Source organism: Argentina silus (assembly GCF_951799395.1).
Source record: "Argentina silus genome assembly, chromosome: 4".
Classification (NCBI taxonomy): domain Eukaryota; kingdom Metazoa; phylum Chordata; class Actinopteri; order Argentiniformes; family Argentinidae; genus Argentina; species Argentina silus.
In genome coordinates, this window is record NC_139658.1 from 12310267 (window position 1) to 12337820 (window position 27554).

The following is a 27554-nucleotide window of genomic DNA, read 5'->3' on the forward strand; positions in this document are numbered from 1 at the left end:
TATTTAAAGGTTGTATTTAGGGCCTGGAGCGTTTTGTGGTTAGGGAAAACCTCTGGCTCTTTGAAGTATTCAAGCTATTCTCATGACGCCAGACATGTAAGTATGGCAGGTTTACGGGAAAGAACAGGGAAGTTGATGGTGAGCATGGGTTCCTAAGCAACCTGCTTTTTAATTTCCTGAGAAAAGGAGTTAAGAGTCCAACAACTAGAGGTTGGTGTTAATAGCGTCTTATCAGGCTGCCGTGACTTCCGTTTTTCCTGGAAAGGCGCAGCATTGCACAATGAACGCTATCAGTGCAGGGAATAGGAGGAGTGATTAATGATGTAAATGTCTTGTTGCCAATCATACTTAGCTTAATTTCAGTAAGTTAAGTATATCTGCATTTAAACGGAGATACTTTTTTCAGGTGATTGAAATGACCGGTTCTCATCTTTATTCTCCACATTTGCCCTGAAAACTTCCCTTCACAAAATGGTAATCTTCCAGCGGCCTGTTAAATAATTATGAGATCATTATTAGATTATTTGGGGCATCTGTATTCAGTGCCCACGTCGGTACAGTGGATCAAACCAGTCTGTTGAAGTAGGCACGCATTCATTTTCCCTACATCAGAGGAGGGGGATGGAAAACCAGTAACACGTTTCCTTTCTGTGTGTTTAATTATTTCTATAGAGCTATTCAGATATGTCTCTAGTGTAAGTGGCGGTCATGATCAAATGAGGGGAGACTGGTGTGAAGCTTTTGTTTGCTTTAGTGGGTCTGTCCTTTGCTCAGATGTGTAAACGGTGTCACCTGCACTGGCTGCCATGACAACTCTGGCCCTTATGAATTTTAATCTTACTTTGGTCAAGCAGTTTCATTTAATCAATCTCCTGGAAATATGATTCAACTATATCACCAGTGTTTATCATTCTAATGAGGGCCTTTCAAACAGTAGTTGGATATTCATCGTATTTGCCGCCTTTTCCTCAGATTGTGCAAAAGTGTTATGTAATTCAAGACATTAGAGTGAAGGAAAATGTTGCAACTTAAAGGTTAGTGAAAGTTAGTGTAAAATGGGAGTGAATCAAGACCCAAGAGCAATTAAGTCTGTTGGGTACAGTGGCGGTCCAGTGGTCCATGGCCTACATGTGTGTCCATGTCGGCATGGGTTTGAATCCGGCCCATGCCCTGCTAACATGCCCCCTCATCCTTACTTACCTGTCTATCTTCACTGTCTCTATCCGATAAAAAATATAAGAGTGAGACTGCCCCGCTCAAAAATAACCTTAAAAAAAGTCTATTGTGTACTTTTTGATGAGATCTGAAAATGGTTTTGTTTTGAATGTAACATTGTTTTGTAGAACAAAGTCCTTCTTGACAACTCTATAAGGTAGTGTATGATTGCAAAAGTGAGACACAAAACCACATAGTAACCATTTTGACCTCCTCTTTATCTTCCCCTATGCCCTTTGTTTAGCAAGAAAGCAGGAAATGCAACCAAAGCTTGGTAGATAAAGTGACCTCAAACTTTGCATGCTCTATGATTGAGTTACCAGAGAAGTTCTGACATCTCCTGTTTTAACACATGATGTGCTATCAACGAGAAGTCAAATTTTATCCCTGCCTTGCAAACAATGACTCTATAGTTTCAGCAGTCCCGGGGGGGTTGAGGTAGTGACGGTTGAGTGTGTGTGTGTGGGGGGGGGGGGGTCAGTTGAGCAGTCTTGTGGGTACAAACTGTTCCGGAGCCTGTTGGATCTCTGGTAATATTGGACTTGGATTTGAAGACTTCCTTGAGCAGAAACTGAGTCATGCATCAGGTCTCAGAATGACTGGACTGATCAAAAGTCATTGACTATGAGTCATTGGACAGTATTTTTCCTGCCCCTCCTCTGCTCTTCCATGCTGTGCTCACCCAGGCCATTGATGTAGCATGTGAGCTCAACACTGCGCCCTGCTGATGACTTCCAGACATGCTCAGCCTGAACAACTTGCCATAGTGCACAGTACAGCACAATAAAACAATAAGAATAGATTATAGCTGAATCTGCCTGACATTAAGTACTGTAACAGTACTTCAAGAGTCATTTGCAGCACATTTTGTTTTGTAAAGAGTTGTGTTGCATCAGAAGGAGGTTTATAAAGTATTTTTTAACAAGAAGCCAACCTAGGAGTTTTTCTGCTTCACATTTCTTCACCTTTCCGTGAAGCACACTTCCTGATGCACTTCTGCACTTCCGCACATTGATTTAAAAGCATATGAGTGGTTTCCACTAGCTCTCCTACCATGCAGGAGAAGGATGGAGAAAAGGGATACCATCCATTTCTTGACACAGGCAAGTGTCAAGCCTGGCCAAGGGAGACTAGTTCAAGTGTCAAGGAGTCAATGTGTCCAATTTCAATAATCCTCTATCACTGTAAAAGGACAGTAAAGCTGGGTGTGTACTTCTTGGGGAAACTAAGTTTGCTGGGTTTGTACAAACACAATGATGTAGAGGTAGACTTTCTGAAAACCCCTTTATGAATGTGAATGTGAGCAATTGCCAGTTGCTTAGTACACTAATAAAAAGTACACCACAGATAATAATGAGAGAGTTATTAGCCAGGAAGATGAGGTTTTGTTTGTACAGTATCATCTTTATCTATCTTTTATAGTTTTATCATTGTCCAATAGGAGGCAGCACAGTCTCACAAATCCCAGTTTTTGGTCATATTACTCATGCCTCTTAGGAGTATCGATGATGTAAGCATGTTTCATTTCAACAGATCCATCTTGACTTGAGTGACCAATACATAGACTCTAGTAGTCTATTTTCCATATACAGTAACCAGACAGAGCATAGCACCACTCGACAGTTCCAAAATGGTCAATATACCCTTCCCATGCCCCCTTAAGGTATCTAAATGTACCGCTTGAAGGTCAACAACAGGCTGATTTTACAACTTTGCTGGCTCAAGAGACAGATTATTGGAGTAGTAAAACAAACCTGAACAGAGACTAAACCAGTCACCATATTTTGACTCCTGTTGAGTTTGTTATTGTTGTTCATCCCATTTTATGTGTTTGGAAACATGAATTCATAAGAATGGCTTCAGATTGCTGCTCTGTCTGGGAACATGGTGTTCCCCATAAACAAATGTACCCTCCTCCTCCTCTGGAGAAAATCTGTTTGCAGTGAACCCTCTGAGCCAGAGCAGGATTTTAGAGGAGGAGGAGGACGAGGCGGGGTGCATCAGGGAGTTAGGGAGTGTGTGAGCTCATACATGTGAGTTCACAAGCCTTGGACTAGTGTCAAGCACACAGAGAGTGACCATGCCAGTGTTGTCTCTGTGTATGTCTTCATCCTCTTTCACACACATAAACCACGGAGGAAGAGACATGGAGGACATCAAACAACTGGTAGAAGGAAGACACTTATGCTCCACATGGTTATGGGTTTTCTAGTCTGACCAAAATGTCTATGATATTCGTCATCACCTCAGAGGAGTCTCTGACGTCGTCCCAAGTCGTAAATTCTCATTCCATTCTGCACCGCTGACAGGTGAAAGGAATGGATACCCTTATGTCCATCATATTGCTATCACCTGTCCACTTATTCTATCTTTAGGAAATATTCTTCAGGAAAGTAGAGTGGGAGGGAGTGGTGGGTTAGATGGCGTCTCAAAGTTGACAGATTGCTTATTTGTGGGTTTAGCTGTTTATCTGCTTTAACCTTCTAATGCATTGTTCATTGCCTTCATTTCTGAATGCAAGCCAGGACTATTATTTCTGATTGATATCCCATTACACCTGCTTTGAGTTTAGTGCTGCAGATTCCATAAAAGTACCTTTTCGAGTGCTGCATGCTCAGCGGGTAAGGGAATAAAGGAATCAAAAATTGTATTAGTCTAGAAGATAAACTAAAACAACCATATTGTTCACTTTTTGTTTATAACTTTAAAATGATAAACTCTGCATCTAAGCTAATTAAGTAAGGTCGGCTTCAGCATTTTAAAGTTGGTTTGGAGTGTCTAGTTTAAAAGACGAAAACACAGTAGCATTTTGTAATTCACCATAGAAAACCAATGGGCTATTGAAACCCATGTTAAATCATACAACTTTGAATGTTTACAGAGTAAAAAGTATGCCAGCTTTCTAGCAAATTAAGTTAGACAATCCTGAACATATTAAAGGTACTTTGGTGATTATAGCATATATGGTGAAAAAGCAGTAGCCCTTTAACAGACAAACCTACGTGGAACGAAACAATCTTCCATTAAAGTATATCTTTATATCTTCCAGTAAGTAAACAATGGCCATTCAAAGTGTATGGGATTTGACCTGTAGGTGGCGCTACTCACTCTCATGAGGCCTGGTTAAAATAGCACTATGTCAGATTTTGTTGAAGCCGCCCTTACTTAATTTGCATGGATGCAGCTTCTTGATAACATTTATCTTTTTTAAGTTATAAGCATTTTAAGTTTGTCTTTAACCTTTCGGTGGGGCTACAGGCTCCAAAAAGGCCAAGCTAAATTTGAACTACATAAGGTTTTGTTCAGCGTGAAAAGATTATGCGAGTGCCAATTTTCATGGTCACTCTCAAAAGCGAAAAATGTTCAAGCTTACCTACTTAACGGTTATATAGATAAGTGCTCCCCACAGTCTACTATTTGAGACAGGATTACACTTGTCTCTGCCCTTAACCCCTCTTTCCCTTCTTCCTTTTCTCTGGCTAGTCACCAGATCTGGTCTGACACAACAAAGTTAATCACTGACAATAAGTATTAGGATGGAATGCAGACACTGTCCTGGCTTGCTAGCCTATCAATCATGCTATCACACTGAAAGAAAATATTGAGATTTACGTTTCCAGTTTATGACTATTTTTTGTGACTGGCCTGACTGTGCATCCAACTGATCTGGTCAAAGGTAAAGATTGTCAAAGGTAAAGAAACGCTTGTGTACTGAGTGCGATGTTTAGTTTAGGATCAACACGTATCTTTACAAAAACGAATCTACATAGAGGTAGTCAGTGTGAGCCATCAGCTCTTAGATTTTTTAAGCACATGTTTTTGGTTGCTCTTGTTTACCAGCTTTGACAGTCTTGTTTTTATTTTTGAAGAATCCAGCCCTTACGTCACTATTAGTCCATCTAGCATATTTGTTGGTGAAGAAATCTGATCTGATATTATTATCATGAATTACGATTCATGATTTCTCCACAGCAACTATAAATCAATTTTCCCTTATAATTTCCTTAGAGCAATGTTTCCCATATCTATTGGAGCGTCACAGCCAATTCCTTTAAGTGTCATAGCTGAACTAGAAACCTTATTTATTTACTTTGCGGGTTGCAAGTAATATCCAAAGGCTTTATGTCGGTCACAGCATGGGAAGGGTTTTAGAATCACACTGCCTTAGTCAGAGGAGAGAGAAACTCACAAGACTTGGTTTCACTCTTATGAGTGTGAAACCTACTTTTAATAGGTGTATTCATCCCCTCAGATCACTGCCTCCATGGTTTAATGTCTTGTCTTAATCAAAGGAGTCTGGTTGGCTTTAGAACTGACACCATTATCTCACTCTTAGACAGTAAACAGCCCCCAGGTTTCATTCCGTCTCAAGACCAGCCTTTTCGTTTGATCACTCGCGTGGCTCCTAACCCACTCTGGCTCTTACCAGGACCACTCTGCCCTCGGACCCAGGGGAAGCGGATGTGCAGTATGTTGAGGGGGTCAAAGGTCAAAAGCTGCCGTACAGGAAATGTTCCTATCTCTAATTAGCTGAACATGGGCTCCTGGCCAACACTGTCCGCTGCTATGGATGAAGATAGCAGACGCCTACTGCTTTACCCTTCGGTGAGCCTGAGAGTTCAGTCTAGGGGCTGCTATCACATGGTGGGATTAGGGGTGAACTTTGTGGTTGCCACTGCGGTCATGTGCACTCCACTCTCACAGGCTGGACTCCCTACTGTGTTTCTATACTATAGTTTTCAGTTCTACCTCACTTCTCTTGCTGTATTTCAAGTATGACATTCCTCGGGTTGATTTTGTTACACTTCTGTCTATTATCCTACAACAAGAATCTAGTAGCTTCAACCATTTGTATTATTCAATTTAATCTAAACCCTTTCATTTAAACCCTTTAATCATGGACCACTTCACTTATGGTTTATTCAGGGTCAGTTCACAGTCCATAGTCAAGCCACCAGCCCTGGCCCTACAAGTGAGAGAAGATGTGTTGGATCATAACAGGTTTTACCCTCATATACAACAACATGATTTTCTCAGGGGTTTCTCACACTGAGTCAGGATACAAGGTAAACACCAGTAGTCCAGTAGGAGCTACCCTGTATGTAGACCTATACTATAGACTGTTAGTCAAGCCCACTAGATGTAGCTGCTGCGGGTTAAATAAAGTGCCCAAAAACTGCTAAACATCCCAGTTATATTTTCAGACATTTGTTTGCCAGTGAAGCGTCCAGAAAATTACTTAACCAGACGAGGAAAAAGACAATTTTTTGAATTTATTTTATTAAGCAGCGTATCATTTGGGCCAACGCTTGGGGGTGCGCCACCCGTGTCTTGCCATCCATGTTTTGGAAAGTAAAGAGTTAACAGCTAAGCAAACATTTGGAAAGAAGCACCGAAGGGCATATAAACCGTTTCGTACTCAGAACTATGCTGCCTTTTAGTACAATTTCCAACAGATCCCAGTGGTTTCGGGACGTTTTTATTCGGGACGCGACGCAAACGACTAGCAAATTGTGACAAATTATGTGTAGGCTTCCCATTTTACCGTCTCCATTGTGGTTGTTGGACTGTTGAACTGCTCGCCGACAGAGGACATGCATGGATGTATATCAACATGACGAATTACACAAGTAACAATCAGCAATTTCAGTTGAGCAGGAGACGCTTCTATCTTTGCATGGACAATGAAGCCTACTTCTTTCTCCGAGCCCCGTAACGCAGCCCGTGCGTGGTCGAAACGGTGTTTTTTCGCATGAACCTCAAAAGGATTTGGGTCGGCGCTTTGTCGTTCCTAAAGATTCAGGATGAGAAAACCCAAAGTTTATCGGATGGTTCTTGCGATGTGTTTGGGGTGTTTTATCATGGTCATATTTTATTTTCAGAGTAATCTGAAACCAGGTGAGTTATTAAATGCCCCGACGAGCTTTTTCATTCAAATGTCATTTTTATATGTCCCCCCATATTACCAATTTGCCATAATTGAATTTCATGCTGTATTCTTTGCTTCCAATGTGCTTGCATGTATATTAACTTTTGAACTTTCTATCAAGCTCTCATGTCTTACACACTATCAAGGAGTTTGTCAGAACTTTCCTATCTAGGAGAGTATCCAACAGGAATACAAATACTGTCGTCAATGTATTCTGAATTAATGTTATTGAAGTACAGTGTGCTAAATAGTTGCCAAACAACACATTTAATTTTTTACTAGCCATGTCTCCAGGGTTTTTCCACAGGCCAGCTGTAGATGAATGGCCAGTCCATGTCATGTCCATCATACTCAAGAGTAGCCTGCAGCTGTGCATGTCAGCCCTTACTCATGCATTACCACCTACAGTATATTGGTATATTGGTTACAGTGTATCGATCATTTAACTTAACTTAAATAGGGTTGTCATTGTGTAGTCTGTTGCACTCAGGGCTATGGTTACTAATCCCACACATTATGCATCTTCTATGCTTCAGTCGACCAAAGACTGTGTGTGAGTGCATGGGGTGGAGACGCAAATGTCTCTCAACAGCTTTCACTAATGTTTTACCTCCACCCAACCCTCTTGTCTAAATTTCCCTTTTGTGGACGTGGACCAGAATGGAGGAAAACTTTAATTACCAGACTGATTAGTTCAGTGTTTCCTCTGCAACATGGAACAACATTGTGAGAGTTTGCAGCTGGTGGTGGATTTGTTCACTGCGACTGTGAGACCCCTCTCTACCTCACTTTGGTCTCTCTTTGCCCCATACAAAGGCTTCATTCAGTCATGCTTGGGTATATTGAAACCATGTAACCTATATACTGTGAGGGACACATTTTGGGTTTTTTTAAATTATTTTTTTTTACTTGTGGAATGTAATGGCCACTCTTGTGTTCATCTGTAGATGTAGCTCTACTTATGACATTATTTTTCATAACCTTGGCTTGCATGTCATGTGAAATATGTAAAATCAGTTACTCATTCTTACAGAGCTTTATTCTTTTCCTTTGAGGAGCATGATGTTATGAGGCTTTACTAAAGCTAAGACAAAGCCATATGGGTTCATCTCTACATTGTTAATGGAAATGTAAGGTTAGGTTTTAGTGACAGGCAATTTCAAGTAGGTCTACATGAATTACGCCTAATGCACCTCATACCAATGCACATGTCTGTGTTGAAAAATCCTCAGGTCCCTGTCTTTGTCGAAGATTACAGTGTCTGTAGGACAACACAAAGCTCTGAGAGTATCTTGTCATACTGTACATTATTGTAGATTTACAGTATGGCAATGTAAATTACAGTACTCCTGTTGCCTGAATAGGATCCTGTGCACAGAATTCTCACTGTCGAAGATAATAACATAGACTGCACTGGACGCTGCATGGCTGTAGCCACTGTGTCATGACCAAGCAGACACAAAGGAAATTTTTGTGGTGGTGATGCTAAAGTTGTCGTACTCTATTCAACCTAAGATGCACCATGTGGTTTTCAAGGGTATTTAGAGGGGGCAACAAAGGTTTGAAAAATCAACATAACAAAAAAAAGACATGGAAAGGCATGCGTGGCTCTTAAAAATGTGTAATCCTGTCAGGATTTATCCACATTTGAGCTATCCACAAACCCTCCAAGTCTGCTGCTGTGATAAAGGAAGAACAGTCAAAGGGGACTGACAGAGATGGATGTTAGAAGTAGAGGGGGGAGGGCAGAATCACAATGCTCAACCAATGATTTCACTGATGTATATGATGCCATGAAGTGATAGTGATCTGAAATTTGAGTTGATCCTAGTGTAGGTTGCCTTTAAGTTCTGCTCATAAATCAGTGCTTGGGGCAACTACTACTATTTAGACCGTGAAGCTGGTCCCACCTCATACCTGCTTTGCCTGGGCTTGACTCAACGCCATTAAGGTAATAAAATATACCTACTCAACATTAGTGTCATTAGAACAACTGTAGGACCGTAAACATATACAGTGCTCTGCATAAGTAATGAGAGTGAAGCATTTTTTCTTCTTTCGGCTCTACACATTTGATGGTATTTGTGTACAAATTGGTTTCACCATTCAGAAATGACAACTCTTTTTATGCATAGTCCCCCTATTTCAGGGTACCCAAAAGTCATGGGACAATTGGCTTGACAGGTGTTTCTGGTTTGTCAGATGTGTTTCGTCATACCATTTGGGCAGTCATAAGAAAGCTCTCAATGTCTATTATTGATTCTAGGCTTTGCGTTTGCCTTTGGAGTCTGCTATTGGTGTCTGTCAACATGAGGACCAAAGAGACATCAATGAAAGTCAGGGAAGCCATTATGAGGCTGAAATATCAGAAGAAAAAAATATCAAAAACACAGCCAAAAACTTAAACCTACCTAAATCAACAGTTTGGAACATAGTTAAAAGGGAAGAAAGCAGAGGTGAGCTCGTCAAATGGTCATTAGATTCTAATTAGGTGCAGCAGCATGTGACTAGAAATGATAGAACACATCACATACACCAGAGTGATGGCAAGAGTAGTGTGGAGAAAAAAGGAACTGCCCAATATCCATAGCACACCACCTCATCTGTGAAATATGGTGGAGGGGGTGTTATGGCTTGGGCAAGAATGGCTTCCACAGGAACTAACTTGCCTTCATTGATGATATAACTGCTGACGGCAGCAGCAGCAGGATAAATTCTGAAGTGTACAGAAACATCTTGTCAGCCCAAGTACAAGCAAATGCCTCCAAACTCATTGGACAGCACTTCATCATACAGCAGGACAATGTCCCAAAACATACTGCCATAGCAACTAGGGAGTTTTTCAGGACCAAAAAGTGGAAAGTTGACTGGCTAAGTCAATCTCCAGATTTGAGCATGCATTTAATTAGCTGAAGAGGAGACTTAAGGCAAAACGTCCTCAAAACAAACAACAACTGGAGATGGCTGCAGTACAGGCCTAACATCACCAGAGAAGATGCGTCTGTTAGGGTCAATGGGTTGCAGACTTCAGGCAGTTATTGCATGCAAAGTATTGTTGACCAAATACAAAACATGAGTGGGCAATTTGGACATTTGGTAAGCACTTTTGGTGGCCTAAAATAGGGGGACTATGTCTAAGTGTTGTAATATCTTCATGGTGATGGCAACATGTATAGAAAAAAACCCCTTCAATACAAGCTGAGAATCTCTACTTTCACCTCCATAATAATTGTTTGATTTAAAATCCAAACTTTTGGAGTATAGTGCCAGAAGAAAACATGCTTCACTGTCCCATTACTCTGGCCATGGAGTTGCTGGCACAATCTGCCTACATTTTCAATCCTATTCAAGCACTATATGACGTTGTTGGACTTCACAATAGATTTGTATGTGTTGACATTGTTGTTAGACTTCATCCTAGAACTCAGTCCCCAGGGACATCCTGCCTGTCTCTCATTAAGTAGATGTTTATGACACTCTTGGGTTGCCAGGTGAAATCTGTTCTGCCTCTTTCTACCCTCCAGAAGTTTAGCCATCCAGGGATATTTGAAGACGCTTGGTTTGGCCCTGCTGTTCCAACCTGTTCTTTCCTCCTGCCAGCTGCATATTCATGAACACAAAGCGCTCCAGGACTAGATATTTAGTGATTCCTGAACATGGATTCCTCCGCTCACTCTGGGTTTGTTCATAATTGTCTTCCATTACTTCCAGCTGGTCTCACTAAGGCACAAATCCCCACAATGCTGGATTTGATTCTCACATAGTGACTGAAAGGACTGGGAATGCTAAGGGGGCCAGTCACCCCATGTTTATACAATATTTCTCAATGTGATATTTATACTGAGTCAGTCAGGCACTGTCCTCTTAATGTTAGGGTATTGTTGGGGCTTGGTAAGGTCTTGCTAGATCAGTGCTTAAGTCAGTATGTCTGCCCTAGATTTCCCATGCTGACTCTACACTTTCACGGATAAACTTTGAGAGCTGTTGGAGGCTGTTCTCCTCACTTGGGGAAACACTTGACTCATGAAAGGCATATATGACTAGCCTGGTAGAGAAAAATCAATCCGCAAATTGATTGACTTCAGGGGTGTCAGAGATGATCCAAAACTCAACCTAGGAGATATCCCTCCAATTGGAAAACATGTTTTGATTGCTTTCAGACCCATAAGCATTACAACCCTACACAACAGTACAATTGCATTACTGATCTCAGGCCCCAACGCCACCTTTAACTCCATATAGCAAGTCTCTGATGCACGTCCCACATCTGCTAACACTCTTAATACTCTCACTCTCGTTAAACAGATACCCACCACGCGCCTGTGCATGTGCACTAACACCCTTTACACACACATTGCAGATGAGGGATCAGCGTCGATACAGCACACTGTCTCTCTCAGTAAAGCTCCTCTCTGGCAGACCTGGAGAGCTCACTGAGAGGGAGGGGGCCCCATTCCCAGTGGGACTTCCACACAGAGCAGCGTTTATGGCAGGGACAGGAGGAACACACATTGGCCTTTCTATATTCTGCATCTCCTAGGCCGTTGATGCTATACTAGAGAGGCAGAGTGGTGGAGAGAGAGAAGCAGCATGGGGTGTAGCAAAGTGTAAACCAATAGGACTTGGCCAGCTTGCATCAAATGGCTTCTGGGTGAGTGCTACAGCATGAACCCCTTTTTAGGGTACATAGGTCTCCACTCAGGTTTCATTATTTACATTTGTGTCACTGAGCAGATGCTCTTATTCAGAGTGACTTACACTGACTGTACGTAAGACCCAATCTTCACCCCTTACATTTTTTCCGCAACTAAATGGCCATGAAATGTATTTATTATTTAATTTGATGGTATGAAAGTTTAACAATTTAACAAAGTTTTGTCAGTCACAAAAAGTGGTGTGAAGTACTGCAAATGTTTTTGTAAATTTCCATGGTTCTTGCATGATGCAGTTCTAACAGGAAGGTAAGGACACAATGGATTCATTCAACCCAGAAAATGTGTCTTCTCTGCTTGTTTCTAAAGGAGCCAGTCATATTCTGCCAGGGAAGTGGTAATGAGTTTAAAAAACATGGCGAAATGAGTAAATGTACTGTAGCACTGTTCACCACAAAATGCCACTACACCTCACATGGTAGGGCTAGAACAAGTGACAAAACTTCCCATTGGAAGCTCCTTCTCTACTAATGCATTGATGACGTAGCTTTATTGGAAACATTTGTGTATTCAAGCATTATTGGGCTGTTTCTAGGCACATATTGGGGGGGGCGGGGGGTTCTGTATAGTGAGATGCTTTTAAAGTAGTCACTGCATAGTAGCAGCTTCTGCACAGAGAATGTGAATCCAATGTCTATTTGCATGGCATCGAAATAATTTAAAAATTGTTTGACTCAGAACCAGCTTGCCAACATGGAAGCTGTTTCGTTGACAGTGGATGGACAGCAGATGGCAAGACTATGAGTTTGTTCCTTACAATATGAAGTAATTGCTGGGTTGCCTTTCTCTCTGTCTCCTCTCTCTCTCTCTCTCTCTCTCTCTGGTAGTGTAGTGCATATAGTTTATCCCCACCTACAGTAGGCTACAGTATATGTTTCCCTCATGCCTTGCTGTGGCATGGACAGTGTGAGTGGGTTCACTGTTCACAAGCCGCTTGGCACTCAGACTTGCCAAGTCTCACACAGGCATGGAGAGAGAGTCAGAGACGCACATACACATCGTCCTTCAGCCTTTTCCCTTATCCATATGGAGTATTTCTGGCATGCTGCATATTAGGCTAATCAAATACCCCTAAAGGCCATCTACTTGAGCTTGATTAGAGACTGTCAGTGCTGGCAGACTGTAGGCCTACGTACTCTATTCATGTCACTGCAGCCACATGCAATAGGATTTAATGCTTTAGCTTGATAGAGTATTTATAGAGCTTGAAGTTCAACAGTGTAATACATATTGGGATGGCATATGTGGGGCGGCAGGTAGCCTGGAGGTTAAAGAGGCCGGCCAGCAATCGGAAGTGCCCTTGAGCAAGGCACTTAACCCTGAATTGCTCCAGGGGCGCTGACTTGGCTGACCCTGTGCCCAGAGCCCAGCTTCTCCCTGGGGGGGTGTGTGCACGTGTGTTGTCTCGGAGGGGGGGTGTGCAGTGCGTGTGTGTTGTCCCGGGTATTCTTATCCACCCTGTCCTTGTTGCTTGGTCATGGTTCTATCAAAAGGCAGGAAGGGTTTGATTGCGTGGCAGTTGGACTTTCTTAAATTCTCAATGCACCTAGCCGTGTGTGTGTGTGTGTGTGTGTGTGTGTGTGTAAGTTTATCCACAGCAGTTAAGTGTCACTTTCCTCCCTTCTATGAGTGTGTGCTTTTTGTGTTAATCGATCCGCAGCACATAGTTGCGTTGATGGTTACACACATGGAGCCCCAGGTCTCAGTCTGCAGACGATTCATCAAGTGAAATTCCTTTCCCCTCAGAGAGAAAATGCACATGAATGTATATGCCGTGTGTGTGCGTGTTGGGCAGCACATACCATATGTGTGTTTACATTTTCTCTGTGTGTTGTTTTCGTAGGGTTTGGCCCCTGAAAAAATTCATGACATTTAGAGGTTGTGTCCTGTATAGGTTGTGTCCTGTATGACCACCTGTATGTACATTTCACCATTTTTCTCAATCTTTTTTGTGTCCTCTCTCATGTTTTACTCAGACGTTTTGCCACAGAGTGGATAGCTAAAGCTTAATCTGAACTCTAGGGCAATTTACCGGACAAGGATTAAGCCTAGTCCTGGACCAAATCAGAAATTCTCCACGGACGATGCTTTTTAGTCCAGAACTAGGTTTAATTTGTGTCTGGGAAACCACCCCTATGTGGTGACTGTTAGGTGAGACAGAATGTGCTCTATAACTCTTAAGAGTCCCTTGGGGAGAAAGCTGTAGATACCATGTAGCTTCAACTCCACGTATGTAATGCTAGAAGCACTGGACAAAGCAAGGTTGGCATTTTAGGAATGGGAGTCATATTTAATTGGATTTTTTAAAGTAGGAGAGATGAAACTCTCCCTCTTGGGTTTCCCCAGTTTCTACGCAGTAGGTTAATTTCCTGAATGAAGGTCTTGTTTGCGTTGTGTTATCGCTCATCGCTTCATCATCTTGTATGTTATTGCACTGGGAATTGTGTCCTCTGCAGCTGCCACGATGCTCTCTGTTCTCTGATTAACTCTTAAGTGTCTGTTTGATGCCATGTGAGTTACAATCTCAACATAGACATTATGATATCATTGTTTTTACTGCAATTTACCCTCTAGTTTAAGGCAGTTCTGTGTAAAAGGACCAATGAGGACCAAAATGTGAAATTCATCAGAGCAAATTGGGTGTCAACTGAAATTAAGTCAGAAATACATTTCTCAACCATCTTCTATCATAAGAATAGAGATAAGCAAATGTGTTGACTTCTGGTCAAACATCTAAAAGCGTCTAAGAAAATGTTTTATTTAAAGGTGTTAAGAAAAACATCAAACCTCATTAATGTTAAAGTATAGACCTAAAGTAAGAAACATAGGTAGACCTACCAAATACTTGTTGTGTTTTTACTGATACGATTTAGTTTATGAATCAATAAGTGATTAAAACTGGTCATTCTGTTATCAAATTGGAAACAGAATGACCCAATGAAATTGGTAAGGGAGTTACTGAAATTGAATTGGCTACATTCACTTATTGTACAGGTTGTACTGTTTACGATTATTCTGAGAACTCTTTAAGGAACCCTTTAGGGTTCCATGTATAACCCTTTTCACAGAGGGCTCTACATGGAACCCAAAAGGGTTCTACTTGGAACTTAAAAAAAGGGTTCCAAAAGTGTTCTTCCACAGGGACAAAACAGTGTGAAATTATACAGTATCATCAACATCCTCCTCATCTCTTGCTCCAAATAGTTTTTTGAGAATGATGACAACATGTCTTCATCATTAAAGAGAGCACTGACACATATAGTGTAGTATCCCTAAGACAGATTCTTAGGGTCCTTCAAACACTGGTTGCAGAGAATAATATGAAGAACTTTCATTTTGCAGTGGGGATTTCTGAGGCAAACTAGACCAGATTGGGTGTGTCTGAGTCTGTTTTTTGGTGCCAAAATTGTAGGCTATTTTTCCATATATATATATATATAATGAAGTAAAAGTAAAAGACACTGAGAACCACAAATGTCATTGACTTAAATAACATAAATGAAGAGTTTTAACGATCACTTTAATCAATTACCCTTTTTAATGTTATATGTAAGTTAACAAAAGACATTACCTTGATGAGAGCGTCTATTGTATATTTCTACCCGTGTCCCTATTTTGGCTACATTGTCATGTACAGAATGACATTCAAATCCATAAATTATGCATTTCTGTGAGGGACCCATACAGTCATTCTGTTACCATCACTCTGTTACCAGATGTAAATCCATGTCATTTCCTGTAGCTCAAGGTATCGTGTCATAGCTAGCCTCACGTAGCCATACCTCCAAATCACATTGTTCTCATGCCTCTTTTGGATGTCTGGAGAATTTTAGATTAGCCGATAACCCTAACCCCCTAACCCTGACTTGGATTAAACTGGACGGAGCGATGGGAGAATGTGCTCGCAATTTCATTGGATGTTAACTAGCAATGCCCGGTCTCAACAAGGTTATATCATAGCTAACACTCCACTCTTTCTGCAGACATATTTACATCTTAATTTGGAGCATATATTTAACATTTCTATGTAACCACAGTTTTGGGGAAACATGGTTACATAAGAAACCCAGGGAGATTTTATAGTCATTCCATTACCAAACTTTCAATCTGCACGGGGGGGGGGGCGTTCAGTTGGAATTGTTAGAAGTAGTCCTGGTGCACAGAGCTGCGTGGTTTGTTAAACTTTGGTAAAAAGGGTTTTTGTTTGGTATACGTTTTGCCCTTTACTCATTGTAAGTACTACCCATTTGTTGCCTTTCATTGTAGCTGTAACAAAGTTAGAAGCGGATCATATTGAAATTATAAACAAACGAAGCAATATACATTAAGAAAGTGGTGGGTAAAACATTCAGTTTAACTTGTCACTGTTATTCACTGTTGTTTGTGGCCCAGAGAAAGTTAATTGAAATTACTTTGTTAGGACTGTATCTCAGACCCTTTTCACAGTATTAAGCCAAACTGTACTGAGCCGTACTGTACTTTGCTGTGCTGAACTCGCCACAACCATATCCACTATTGTTGCTAAATCTGTGCTGTCAATGTGAAAGGAAAGTATCCGAGCCAACGCAGTGAACCCTACAGTGTGTAAAGCCCCGAACTGAGAATACACTAAGGGCTTTCAGACAAAAAGCTAGTTTGTGTTCATTACCACCTGGATGATCTCCATCCCTCCCCTCTGGCTCATGCCCCCCCACCTAACAAAAAAACCTACCCGTTTACGGTTCAAAGCGTGACCTCTACAGCTGTGCTCTGATGCCTGCACCATAAGTCACACAGACGTGGGGAGCACAAGGGCAAAAGATGTTAAAGTGGAGATTGAGTCTAGTCGTAAAGTTTATTAACTTGAGCAAAACCAGGATTATGTAGTTCTGTGACAAGGAAGGAACAGTCAAGGTTAAAAGTCAGTTTTCTAAATCATGGTGTCTTATGGGCTTCAGTGGTTTATCATTTCCAAAATGAGTTTTCCAAAAAATAACAGTTAGTAATAGTCACAATGAAATCTTACCCTGACTCATGCAGCAACTGTCTTCATTAACATTTGAGTAACAGTTAAAGCTAGGCTTTTTCAGCCTTTAAACCTTGTGGAATGCATGGTCATTTGTGTTGAGTCAACATACTGTGTGTGACCCTGTAAAATTGTGCAATGAAGACAGATTCTGTCAATACAAAAAGCAAAATCCACCATACAATGAACTAAAAAAAAAAATTATTTCAAGTATCTGACAATATAACAGTCTCTTAAAGTTCCATCTCCAGTTTTGCATCTGATCGTAAAGTGTTTTAGAGAATTCAGCTAATGCACAATGATCCATTTATGATGGTCATAATTTAGCTGTGAAAAGAGTCCTCTGTTTGTTTGACAGGCAATGAGAAGCATTACCTTAGAGTTGAAACATGGTAGATCAATGTCAGAGAGGGGCCCTCTTTGCCTTTGAACTTGACAAGACTGATGCCTTTTTACTTTCTGAACAGGGCTCATGTAGTACTAATCATAACAATGTGAGGATCAGAGGTTGTTGCAACAGGAGAGCAGTTATTAAAAGCAACTGAAAGCAGATGTACAGGCCTAACGAGCTGGTTATGATTGACTGATTTGTTGCTTATTAGAAGAATTTGGATTTACTATGGTGAGAACCCATGGCCTATTCCAGAAACAACCCCAAATCTCTACTCTTGCCTAGAGACATTTGTAGAATAGATCTGAGAGGATTACATCTAGCCTATCAGAGGATGAAGCTGGTATCACATATTCCTCTCAAATTCCCAAAGATTCATGAAGTGCCTATAGGGTAGGGGGGTAGTCTCTGGATCAAGTCATCTTTCTTAGGCATACAAACAAGTCAAATTTTCCCACTGCATCACACTCTTGATGAGCTTTGGGGGGAGGGGGGAGGGGTGGGCATATTGACTGTTGCTGCTGTAGCTGGAATATACACTCACTGGCCACTTTATTAGGTACAACTTGCTAGTACCGGGTTGGACTCCCTTTTGCCTTCAGAACTGCCTTAATTCTTTGTGGCATAGATTCAACAAGGTGCTGGAAACATTCCTCAGAGATTCTGGTCCATATTGACATGATAGCATCATTGCTGCAGATTTGTCGGCTGCACATCCATTTCCACCACATGCCAAAGGTGCTCTATTGGATTGAGATCTGGTGACTGTGGAGGCCATTGGAGTACAGTGAACTCGTTGTCATGTTCAAGAAACCAGTTTGAGATGATGTGAGCTTTGTGACATGGCGCGTTATCCTGCTTGAAGTAGCCATCAGAAGATGGGTACACTGTGGTCCTAAAGGGATGGACATGGTCAGCAACAACTCAGGTTGACTGTGGTGTTTAAACGATGCAATTGATACTAAGGGGCCCAAAGTGTGCCAAGAAAATATCCCCCATACCATTAGATATTTGCGTTAACGAGCAGTTGAACAAGTGTACCTAATAAAGTGGCCGGTGAGTATATAAATGTGTAGAAAAACATATGGTGGAGTGTTATCCACGTCTTTCCACACTGCCATGGGGTGTCTGATTTAGAGCTGTGTGGTGGCTACTGTTGTTCTCATTTGACCACATTGTTAGCCAGACACTATTTTATTATTTTATATTTTACTTGAGTCAGTGGAGAACGTTAGATATGTCTGTTGAGAACAAAAATCTAACACAGGGCTTCCTCCTATGCTTATCGGGATGTAGGATTGAATGTACACATCCTTAAGAGAATTTCATATTGGTTCATGTGTGGAACATGAGAGGTTCCAGTCTAGGTTCTTGGACGAGGAGAAGTGTCCTTTCATCTCCTAGCCCTGTCTGTAGGGCTAGGAGAAGGAATGATGGAACGTAGTTTACCAGTAGGCAAGATGTAACTCCATACCAAACTAGCCCCTACACTCAGTCCCTTCACAGTTCCTTTTCAAAGATGTATCTTAAAGGAATGTATAGGTACAGTATCAGGGATATGCCCAGAACTTGCCCTCTAGTATTGAAATGAAGCCCATGATCCAAAACCTGAGCTGCCTGCCTGCACCCTGATCAACCTTCGCTGCCCAGAGGGACTGTGTCTGTGGCTCTTTGTCTCTCTTCATTCCGATGCGGAGATTTCTTGTCAGCCCACACTGTCTGACAAATGGGATTTTTTTTTACCGTCATAAACACAGCAAATTGCACGTTTGCATTGCCAGACAATTTTTTTTTATCAAACATCACAAGCGCAGCAGCATATGAAACGGTGGCAACAACAGTCTAAAAACAGTCAAGTCCACGTCACAGTATGCTTCTTAGATGAACTCCAAAGTGCAGTATAGATTTTCTCTGGTTGCTATGCCTCAGTGGCCCCTGTGGTTTGGTTTCAGGAGTTTTCCCCTTTTCCCCCTCACATTTCCTTTTTTCCCCCCTCCCTGGCTCTATAAAGGAGTGCTGTTTTCTACAGTATTTCTGCACTGTATCTGTAGCAGGGAGCTACAGTAAAAGGTACGGTGGTAGTCTGAATGGGTGCACAGTCCATTTGGAGGCCTGTTTTTTGCATAAAGAAGCCTCTTTCTTCTCCCCATGTGTTCCTATAACAAACTTGCCCTCAGGTGTGTGTTTTGACTTTGGGATAACCTTCAGGTGTGTACTGCACCTGTGTACGTGTGTGTAGTAAGTCATCACTAATGATAAGGGTTTCAATGATAAGGGTTTCAAGAGTTTCTTCTGGTCACTGTCACAGACTGGACATTAAACAAATGTCCACGTGGCAATTGGAAGTCTTAATTTCTAGTAACATTGAGCCATAAATACATTAATGCCGCAGGTGGCCATTGAATTTAGAATTTAGAACCTTTGAGCATGAACGTAGCTGGTGAGTTTTTATTCTAACGTATGTACCTGTGTGTGTTCTCTCAGCCTCGTCGCAGGGCAGCGAGAGCACCAGTGGTCAGGGGAAATCCAGGAGGAGTCCACTTCAGACACTCTATGACAGTGACCAGGTGAGTCTCTACCAACACTGATGAATGTCTATCTGATTTATAATGAGGACCACTGAACTTGTTTTCGTCATGTTTTATGAGTTACAAAACAAATGACTAGTGGAACTATCAATTTAAAGCTATTCAGAGCCTTTTTTATGCATAAAACATTCAAGGGTCTAATATTATGAGGGTGTTAACTAACTTCAATAAAAGGTCAGTTGTTGAAGGATATTTTGCATGTCATTTTCATGAATAAAGAAAATATTATTATTTTATACACACCTTCATGAAACAGCAGTGGTAAACAAGTGACTTTGTTGTGGAAAGCCATTGAGTAAGATGTACAGTAGATCAACATCTTTGGCATGCCTTGTCTTTGGCACAATGATCCCCAATGAAATTAGTTTACAATAATTCAGTGTTTATGTGACTTGTCTGTAAACATTTTATGAAGATGAAATCATCAGCGTGAGCCACATTGCTACTACAGATGTGCATCAAGGCTTAATCGTCTGGATCATCAGTAACTGCCACAGTTAGAAATACAAAAATTCCCAAAACCAAGCCCGCATCATTATAAAGTGTGACATGAAACATTTTATGGAACAAGGGTGTTTTCATGACCTGTTTTACTTTGATTGGGAGATAATTAACCTTATTGCTGAAGTTGAAAATGCCTGGAAATTATTTTATGATGGTTTTACTGAATTTGTCGACAAGCATGCTCCCCTCAGAAAGTTCAGGTAGAAGGAGTAAAAGGCTGAAACAATGCATGGTTCACTCCAGATTTATCCAACGCACTTCACGAGTGCAATGTGGCATGGACAAAATCCAGGAGAACAAGTCTTGATTCAGACTGTCTGCTTTTCAGGCGACTGCACAATGCATGCACAGTTGCAATTAGAAAAGCCAAAGCTGACCATTTCCTCACAGAAACTTCAAACAATCTGAACAATCCCTTGAAATTTTGGAAGAATATTAAATCCTTAGCTGGAAATAAAAATGGCATAGAGCTCCCTCCATGCATTGTTAAGGACTCACATAAAATCTCTGATAAGGCCGAAATGCTTGGTTGTTTTAATGAGCATTTCATTGCCTCTGGTTCCGTGTTTGACTCTCTCAACATTACTCATGAGAATTTCCCTACTGTTTGTTTTGACGGTCATGTTACGGTTAGTCAATCCTTTAGTTTTAATCCGGTTACAGTCTCAGAGATGCATAAAGCCCTCAAACTTTTAGACACTGGAAAATCGCAGGTCCTGATAACTTGGAGCCTTACTTTCTAAAGCTAGCAGCTGATTTTATCACATCTCCTTTGACCACAGTCTTAAACAATTACAGGCCCATCTCCAAATTGTCTGTCCTGGTTAAGGTTCTGGAATCTCTTGTGAGTGAACAACTGAAAGAGTTCTTATCTACTAACAATGTCTTATCTGATTTTCAATCAGGTTTTAGGAAAAAAAACTACAGTAGCTCTAAAAGTAGTAAATGATTTTATTGAATCTTTAGACAACAAGCAACATTGTCAGCCCTTTTCATTGACTTATCTAAGGCTTTTGATACTGTGGATCATGCAGTATTGGAGCAAAGACTTATCAGTGGAGGACTGTCAGAACACACTGTCTGCTGGTTCGAAAATGATCTGTCAGGCAGATCTCAGTGCATGCAGACAGAAGGTATCACTTCTAGCTCCCTTAGTGTTTCCAAGGGTGTGCCCCAGGGATTGGTCCTGGGACCACTCCTATTCATTATATGTATTGGTCAAAATGTTTCCAACGCAAATTTCCACTTTTATGCCGATGATACTGTGATACTTTGTCAGGTACAACTTGCTTTTAATACTGTACAACGTACCTTGTGTGATTTAAAACTTGTTTTGAATGTTGACAAAACAAAACTCATGATGTTTTCAAATACAAAATCAAAGCCACTGAACCTTCTATCTATCACCACTTTTCAGGGCTGAGTCTTCGTGAGCTTGTCTCACTGGATGCATTTAAAGTAATTCTAAATGACTTGGAAGCAGGCACATCTGGCTGTAGATGTTTTGGCTGATTCATATTGCCCCTGTTTGATACCTGATGTTGATGACTTGTGACGAATATTGATGAATATTTTTGATTCTGTAACTTATTCTTTATTTTCAATGTAAATTGTAATATGAATGTTTTTAATGGTTATGTTTGTCTGTAACCCTGTTAATTGTGCTGCTGCCTGTCTTGGCCAGGATGCTCTTGTAAAATTTTTTAATCTCAGTGAGACTTTTCCTGGTTAAATAAAGGTTATAAATAAATAAATCTGTTTGCAGTGAAACTGACAGTCACTACCGGTGACTGTCCGTGCTTGACACACGAACGAACCTTGAACTTTACGCTTACCATTTAGTACAGCCCCTTTGATGCTCCTCATCAGACAAAAGGTCAAACGTCTGTCTTTAATTTCACCACAAACTGACGTTTATTGAGAATGATTCATGGCTTTGCGCCGTCAGTTCCAGACGGCAGTCAGACATTGGTTAGCAAAATCATGTAGGAACAACACTTGATGGAAAGAGATGAGTTATGATTTGGATTGCATTTTCTAATTCATTTTTGCCTGACTAGTCAGGTGTGGGTGGGCGTGAAACTGTCTCGTAAAGAAGGGAATAAATCCCTGACGGCAGTACATTTTCCAGCCGCTACCCTCTATCCTTCATTAGAATGTCCATACTGCTGTTGAAAAAGACAGTGATAGAGTGCAACATAGGGATCTGTTGTATAAAGTAAGCTATTAAAGTGTCCAATGTCATTCAACATTCCAAGTTGCTTCAGACTAACTTTAGAAATGCAATGTGCTGTGTGTGTTACTATGAGTTCATGAAATGTGGATGTACACAGACTAGCCAGAAAGATAACTTTACCTAATGGCTTGGTAAAGGCAAAGAAAGGGATGTTCTATCTTATGGCAACACTCCACATTACTTGTGGCATTATTCCAGGGTAATCTCAGGGTAAAACCTGTGTAGTTACTTTGTACCAAGATATGTAGATAGTATTGTATAATACCTTACTACATTATGTACAGTAGGCTAGATATTTCAGACTTAGGGAGAGACAAATGAGCTTGGCGAGGGAGTACAGCAAAAAGAGTGCTATAAGAACAAGCTGTTTCCAATTAACTCTCCCAGTGAGGGAATTGAGACACTTGCCAGAAGACAAAACAACTCCTAAAGACATGATTTACTTTTAATCGTTTGCGGTTTTCTTTTTGTTATTTTGCACTTAGCTCTTCCCAAGCCATGCTGTGGCAATACTCAGAGGAAAAGTGTCTATTCGAATTCATAAAGATAGCAGTCAGAACGGGCTCCATTTTAGTGAATTGTAATTTGTGGATGATGTGGATGTTTGCTGGCAGATTAACTTTGTTCTAGTTCAGGTTGCTTGAAGACATATTCTCTCCAATCGTGTCATAATGCACGCAGAAACCGAATTGTTTTGAGTAATATATATGTCATTTAGCTGACGCTTTTATCCAAAGCAACTTACATTGCAGTGAGTGCATACATTTCAGTATATGTGCAGGAATCAAACCCACAACCTAAGCGTTGTTAGCGCCATGCTCTACCAACTGAGCCACAGACGACCAGAGTAGGCTATTATGTTGAAGCTACCTGCCGAAAAGACAACCACAGACCATGCCTCAAGAATACTTACTCTACCAAACAAGTTGAGTAGTTTCAGTTCCACATAAGTATTATAATATTATAGTAAAATGATTAAGATTGTACTTTGTCGATGACAAAAGAGATATTAATAGCGTTTTATCTTGACAAGTCTTGCTTGATAAAAGTGTATGATAAATGGACACATTCACTGTTCATTATACACAACACAAGGAGGGTCAGTATTTAGGAGAGAGGATAGACTGTGATTAGGACCTCCTGCTGTGATGAGCTAAAGTACTGTGTGCGTGCGTGTGGGAGATTCATTGGGAGAGTGGAAAAAACCCCGAAAATAAGACATGAGTTACAGAAAAGGGCCTTCAAATGGGGGAGCACAAAATATGCTCCAAGTCATTACAGTCAAGTTTGTCTTAAGTTTGAAAATCCATAATTAGATAGTCTGTTATTTAGTTTTGAATTACAGTAATTTAGTATGCTGAACATATCTCTCCATTTGGCTGACCTGTTAAATAATGCATAGTTTATATTTTACTTACTGATGCATACTTCCTCAATCTTCTGAGATTAACTCCATTCTTGGACAGATTACGCCTATTATACATAATCTCGAAAGACATGAAAATCATGCATAAGCGTTACTCCTTTTCAAAGGTTGTTTTCCCTAAATTTGAAACATGACAAATTTGTTCATAAATGATATCTAGCTCTAAATCCAGCTATATCCTTTTGTTCAGACTTCTCACTTAAAGGAGGCTTTTGTATCCAGTAGAGAGTATCTCGTGTGCCATCTGCAATCTGATGAGCACAATGTCAAAATGTTTACCATGGTAAAGTATGACAATGTCTTCAGTAACATGGATATGAACTCTACTCCTTCAGCCTTAACCACATGCCGTCTTACTTTATCCTTTCCTCTCCTCAATATCAACAAACTGTGGTTAAGCCACACTGAGACATTAGGCATATGCCTCGCACAACTTCAGATAAATCCAAATCAACAACTCGAATCTCTCTAACCTCTCCTTTCCATCCTCTCTCCTGTAGCTGGAGCAGTCTGCGGTGCAGTTGACACATCAGGGCCGACGGGAGCTCCTCGAGGATGCGTGCCGCTCGTACACGCGCAAGCGCCGTGTGCTCATCCCCGAGGACCTCAAGCACGTCATCGTGGACGACCAGCATGGCCTACTCTACTGCTATGTGCCCAAGGTGGCCTGCACCAACTGGAAGCGGGTGCTCATGGTCCTTACGGGCGCCGCCGGCCCCCACCGTGACCCACTGGCCATCCCCGCCAACGAGGCCCACGTGCCTGGCAACTTGCGTACCCTCTCCGAGTACTCCACCTCGCAGATCAACCAGCGTCTGCGCTCCTACCTGAAGTTTGTGTTTGTGCGCGAGCCCTTTGAGCGGCTGGTGTCTGCCTACCGCAACAAGTTCACACGTAGCTACAACACGGCCTTCCACAAGCGATACGGCACCAAGATCGTGCGGCGCCACCGGCAGGACCCGCAGCCCGAGGCACTGGAGCGGGGAGATGACGTCTCCTTCGAGGAGTTTGTGTACTACCTTGTAGACCCTGCCACGCAACGTGAGGAGCCCTTCAACGAGCACTGGGAGCGAGTACACTCGCTGTGCCACCCCTGCCTCATCCACTATGATGTGGTAGGGAAGTATGAGACGCTGGAGCAGGACTCCCGCTACGTGCTGCAGCTGGCAGGAGTAGAGGGCCAGGTCAACTTCCCGACCTTGGGGAAAAGCACCAGGACTACAGGAGACATGGCCGCCCAGTTCTTCCACAACATCAGCCCCTTCTACCAGAAGAAGCTGTACAACCTCTATCGTATGGACTTCCTGCTCTTCAACTACACCACGCCAGAGTACTTGAAGTTTTGATGCAGCCTTTAGTGATGCCTAGTTTAAACTCTTGATCATAAGGTCTACCTACATAAGGCAGTCATCAGCATGACTTAATGGATGTATGTCCAGCCAATTAGCTTGTGAACAGCAGCCTATGTGATGACGATGTGTAAATGTCAGCTGTTATGACAGGTCATAACAGATGTTATGGCATGCTATGATGGCTTTGATGTAAATTTGAAGGAGAGAGTTAGAGGCACTTCTTATTCACTTCTTATTATGGACCAAGTTCTCTCAAAAGCACAGTAATGCTTATCTAGTGAAATCAAGTGAACGAAGGTAAGATTGGTGTTTAAGATGAGATTTGAATGGACACTTATCTCAAGATGAAGATGTTGCCTATGCTAGGCAAACGACTGTACCATAATAGTGAGCCAATAGAGATTCAACTGTTGCCTTTATATGTCGGAAATGCAGTACTCCTCTCACAGTACGTATCATATGAACAAAAAAAATCACCAAACTGTTGGTCACCACCAATTACCTTTTGGTTCTGTCTTTCTTGTGTTTTCTGGTGTTTTTAAAGGTTTCTCTGACCACCACCAACATTATTTCTACATCAAGAGGAAGACAAGCTATGTGAAAGGACAGTAGTATTTATCTCATAGGGACACTGAACGTCTCTTCATATTGGTGCCTTTAAATGTGAGCCTTACTGACTCTTAGGCGTATGTATGACATCCTTTTGAAATGTGACTGACATCAGTGTCTTATTTTTACTGTAGAGAGTGTCTCTGTTCTGTGCAGAATATGGCATTGACTCTCCATGGACGGTTTATTTATTGTTATATCTGCCGCTCATTGTCAACAAACTGCGATCAAACCACAAAGAGGCATATCTTCTTTGACAAATTCAAATAAACACATTTAAGCCGTTTTTCTGTGTCGGAGTCCTGGAATGGTTTTGAATTGTTTACACAGATTGGTTTACACAGATTGTTTACCTAACCCTAACCCTAACCCAGGAAAAGGTTGTGTATGTATTGTGTGTGCAGTTTAGGGTCCAGTGAAAGAAAGTATGACAAATCCCCAAAACTGATTTGTCAGGTTCCTTCTGAGGCCCGATATGGCTCAAAGATCAGCTGTCAAGGGCTCCACCGACTTCTGGACACCTGTCATGTTCTCTGACACAAGGTCAACAAGAACACCCTGTGCTCGGGAGCTGAGAGCTGTGAACCCGGCCCCCGACACGGCTCAATCCAACAGCATGAGCATGGTCATCCCTTTAGGAAATATGTGCAGACATTTTGACGTGTGTATGTCAAATAACTGTTGGGGTGTTGCAAAGCTATTTATATTCTCTGGGCAGATTTCTAGTCTGGAGTTTTAGATGGACATGCTCTGGTCTGGTGATTTCCCATCATACATTGTGGAGGGGTGTAGAAATGCAAGGCTGCCATGTGGACGTGTGAGTCATGATTTTGATGTTGGTGATTATGTCCAAAAATATTCTTTCTTTTTTTTTTATTGCTGATTTTTGCCTCGCATGAAAATGAAAGACATGCACACAGTACAGTAGCCCAGTATGTGAATGAGTTAATTTGTTTATTCAAAAAAAGGAACACATTGATAGAAAGTAATTGCATTACTAAAATAACTTGCTCTAGTGTGTTATCTTCCTATTGTAAATATGGTAGCATACAAGTTAAAATGTGTTCAGTACAGCTGGAAATAGGATCAAAAAGACAACAATTGACATCTTTAGTGAACATTACTTTAAATGGTTTGCTTGAATACAGAAAAACGATGATTTTAGACAGTTTTTAAAACTGCATATTGATAGATTCAAAAGGCCCCATATAGTGAGGTGTATTCACTTATTTAATACACACAAATTGCATTCAGAAATGTGTGCAATGTACTGCCGCAGTGGTATGTCAATACAACAAACAACTAACACTGACCCAATTACTAGCAGATGTGCCAGGCAACAATGCTACTGACTTCATAAATATGATAAGGATGACATGGCTCTTCTTGTAATGGTTTCAAGGCACACTTCCACATAAAATAATCTCCTTAGATAGTATGTGAAAAAAAGCACTGTAAAATTGAGACACTAAATACTTAGTGTCTTTTTAATGATTTGTGTTTACATTCAGAGTGCAGTAATAGTGACAGTACTAACTTTAAATTCACGTGAACAATTCAGAGCATGAGGACACAGACAGTACAGAC

General features: G+C 41.2%; 1 protein-coding gene across 1 annotated transcript; it reads left to right on the forward strand.

The window, feature by feature from the left end:
- The first annotated feature begins 6998 nt into the window (after positions 1–6998).
- On the forward strand, positions 6999–25588 carry LOC310803903 (carbohydrate sulfotransferase 11-like). The gene is made up of 3 exons (XM_083668862.1): positions 6999–7113; positions 19737–19819; positions 24507–25588. The coding sequence occupies exons 1-3, from the start codon at positions 7020–7022 to the stop codon at positions 25350–25352; spliced, it is 1023 nt and encodes a 340-aa protein (XP_083524988.1). The 5' UTR covers positions 6999–7019; the 3' UTR covers positions 25353–25588.
- The last annotated feature ends 1966 nt before the right edge of the window (positions 25589–27554 follow it).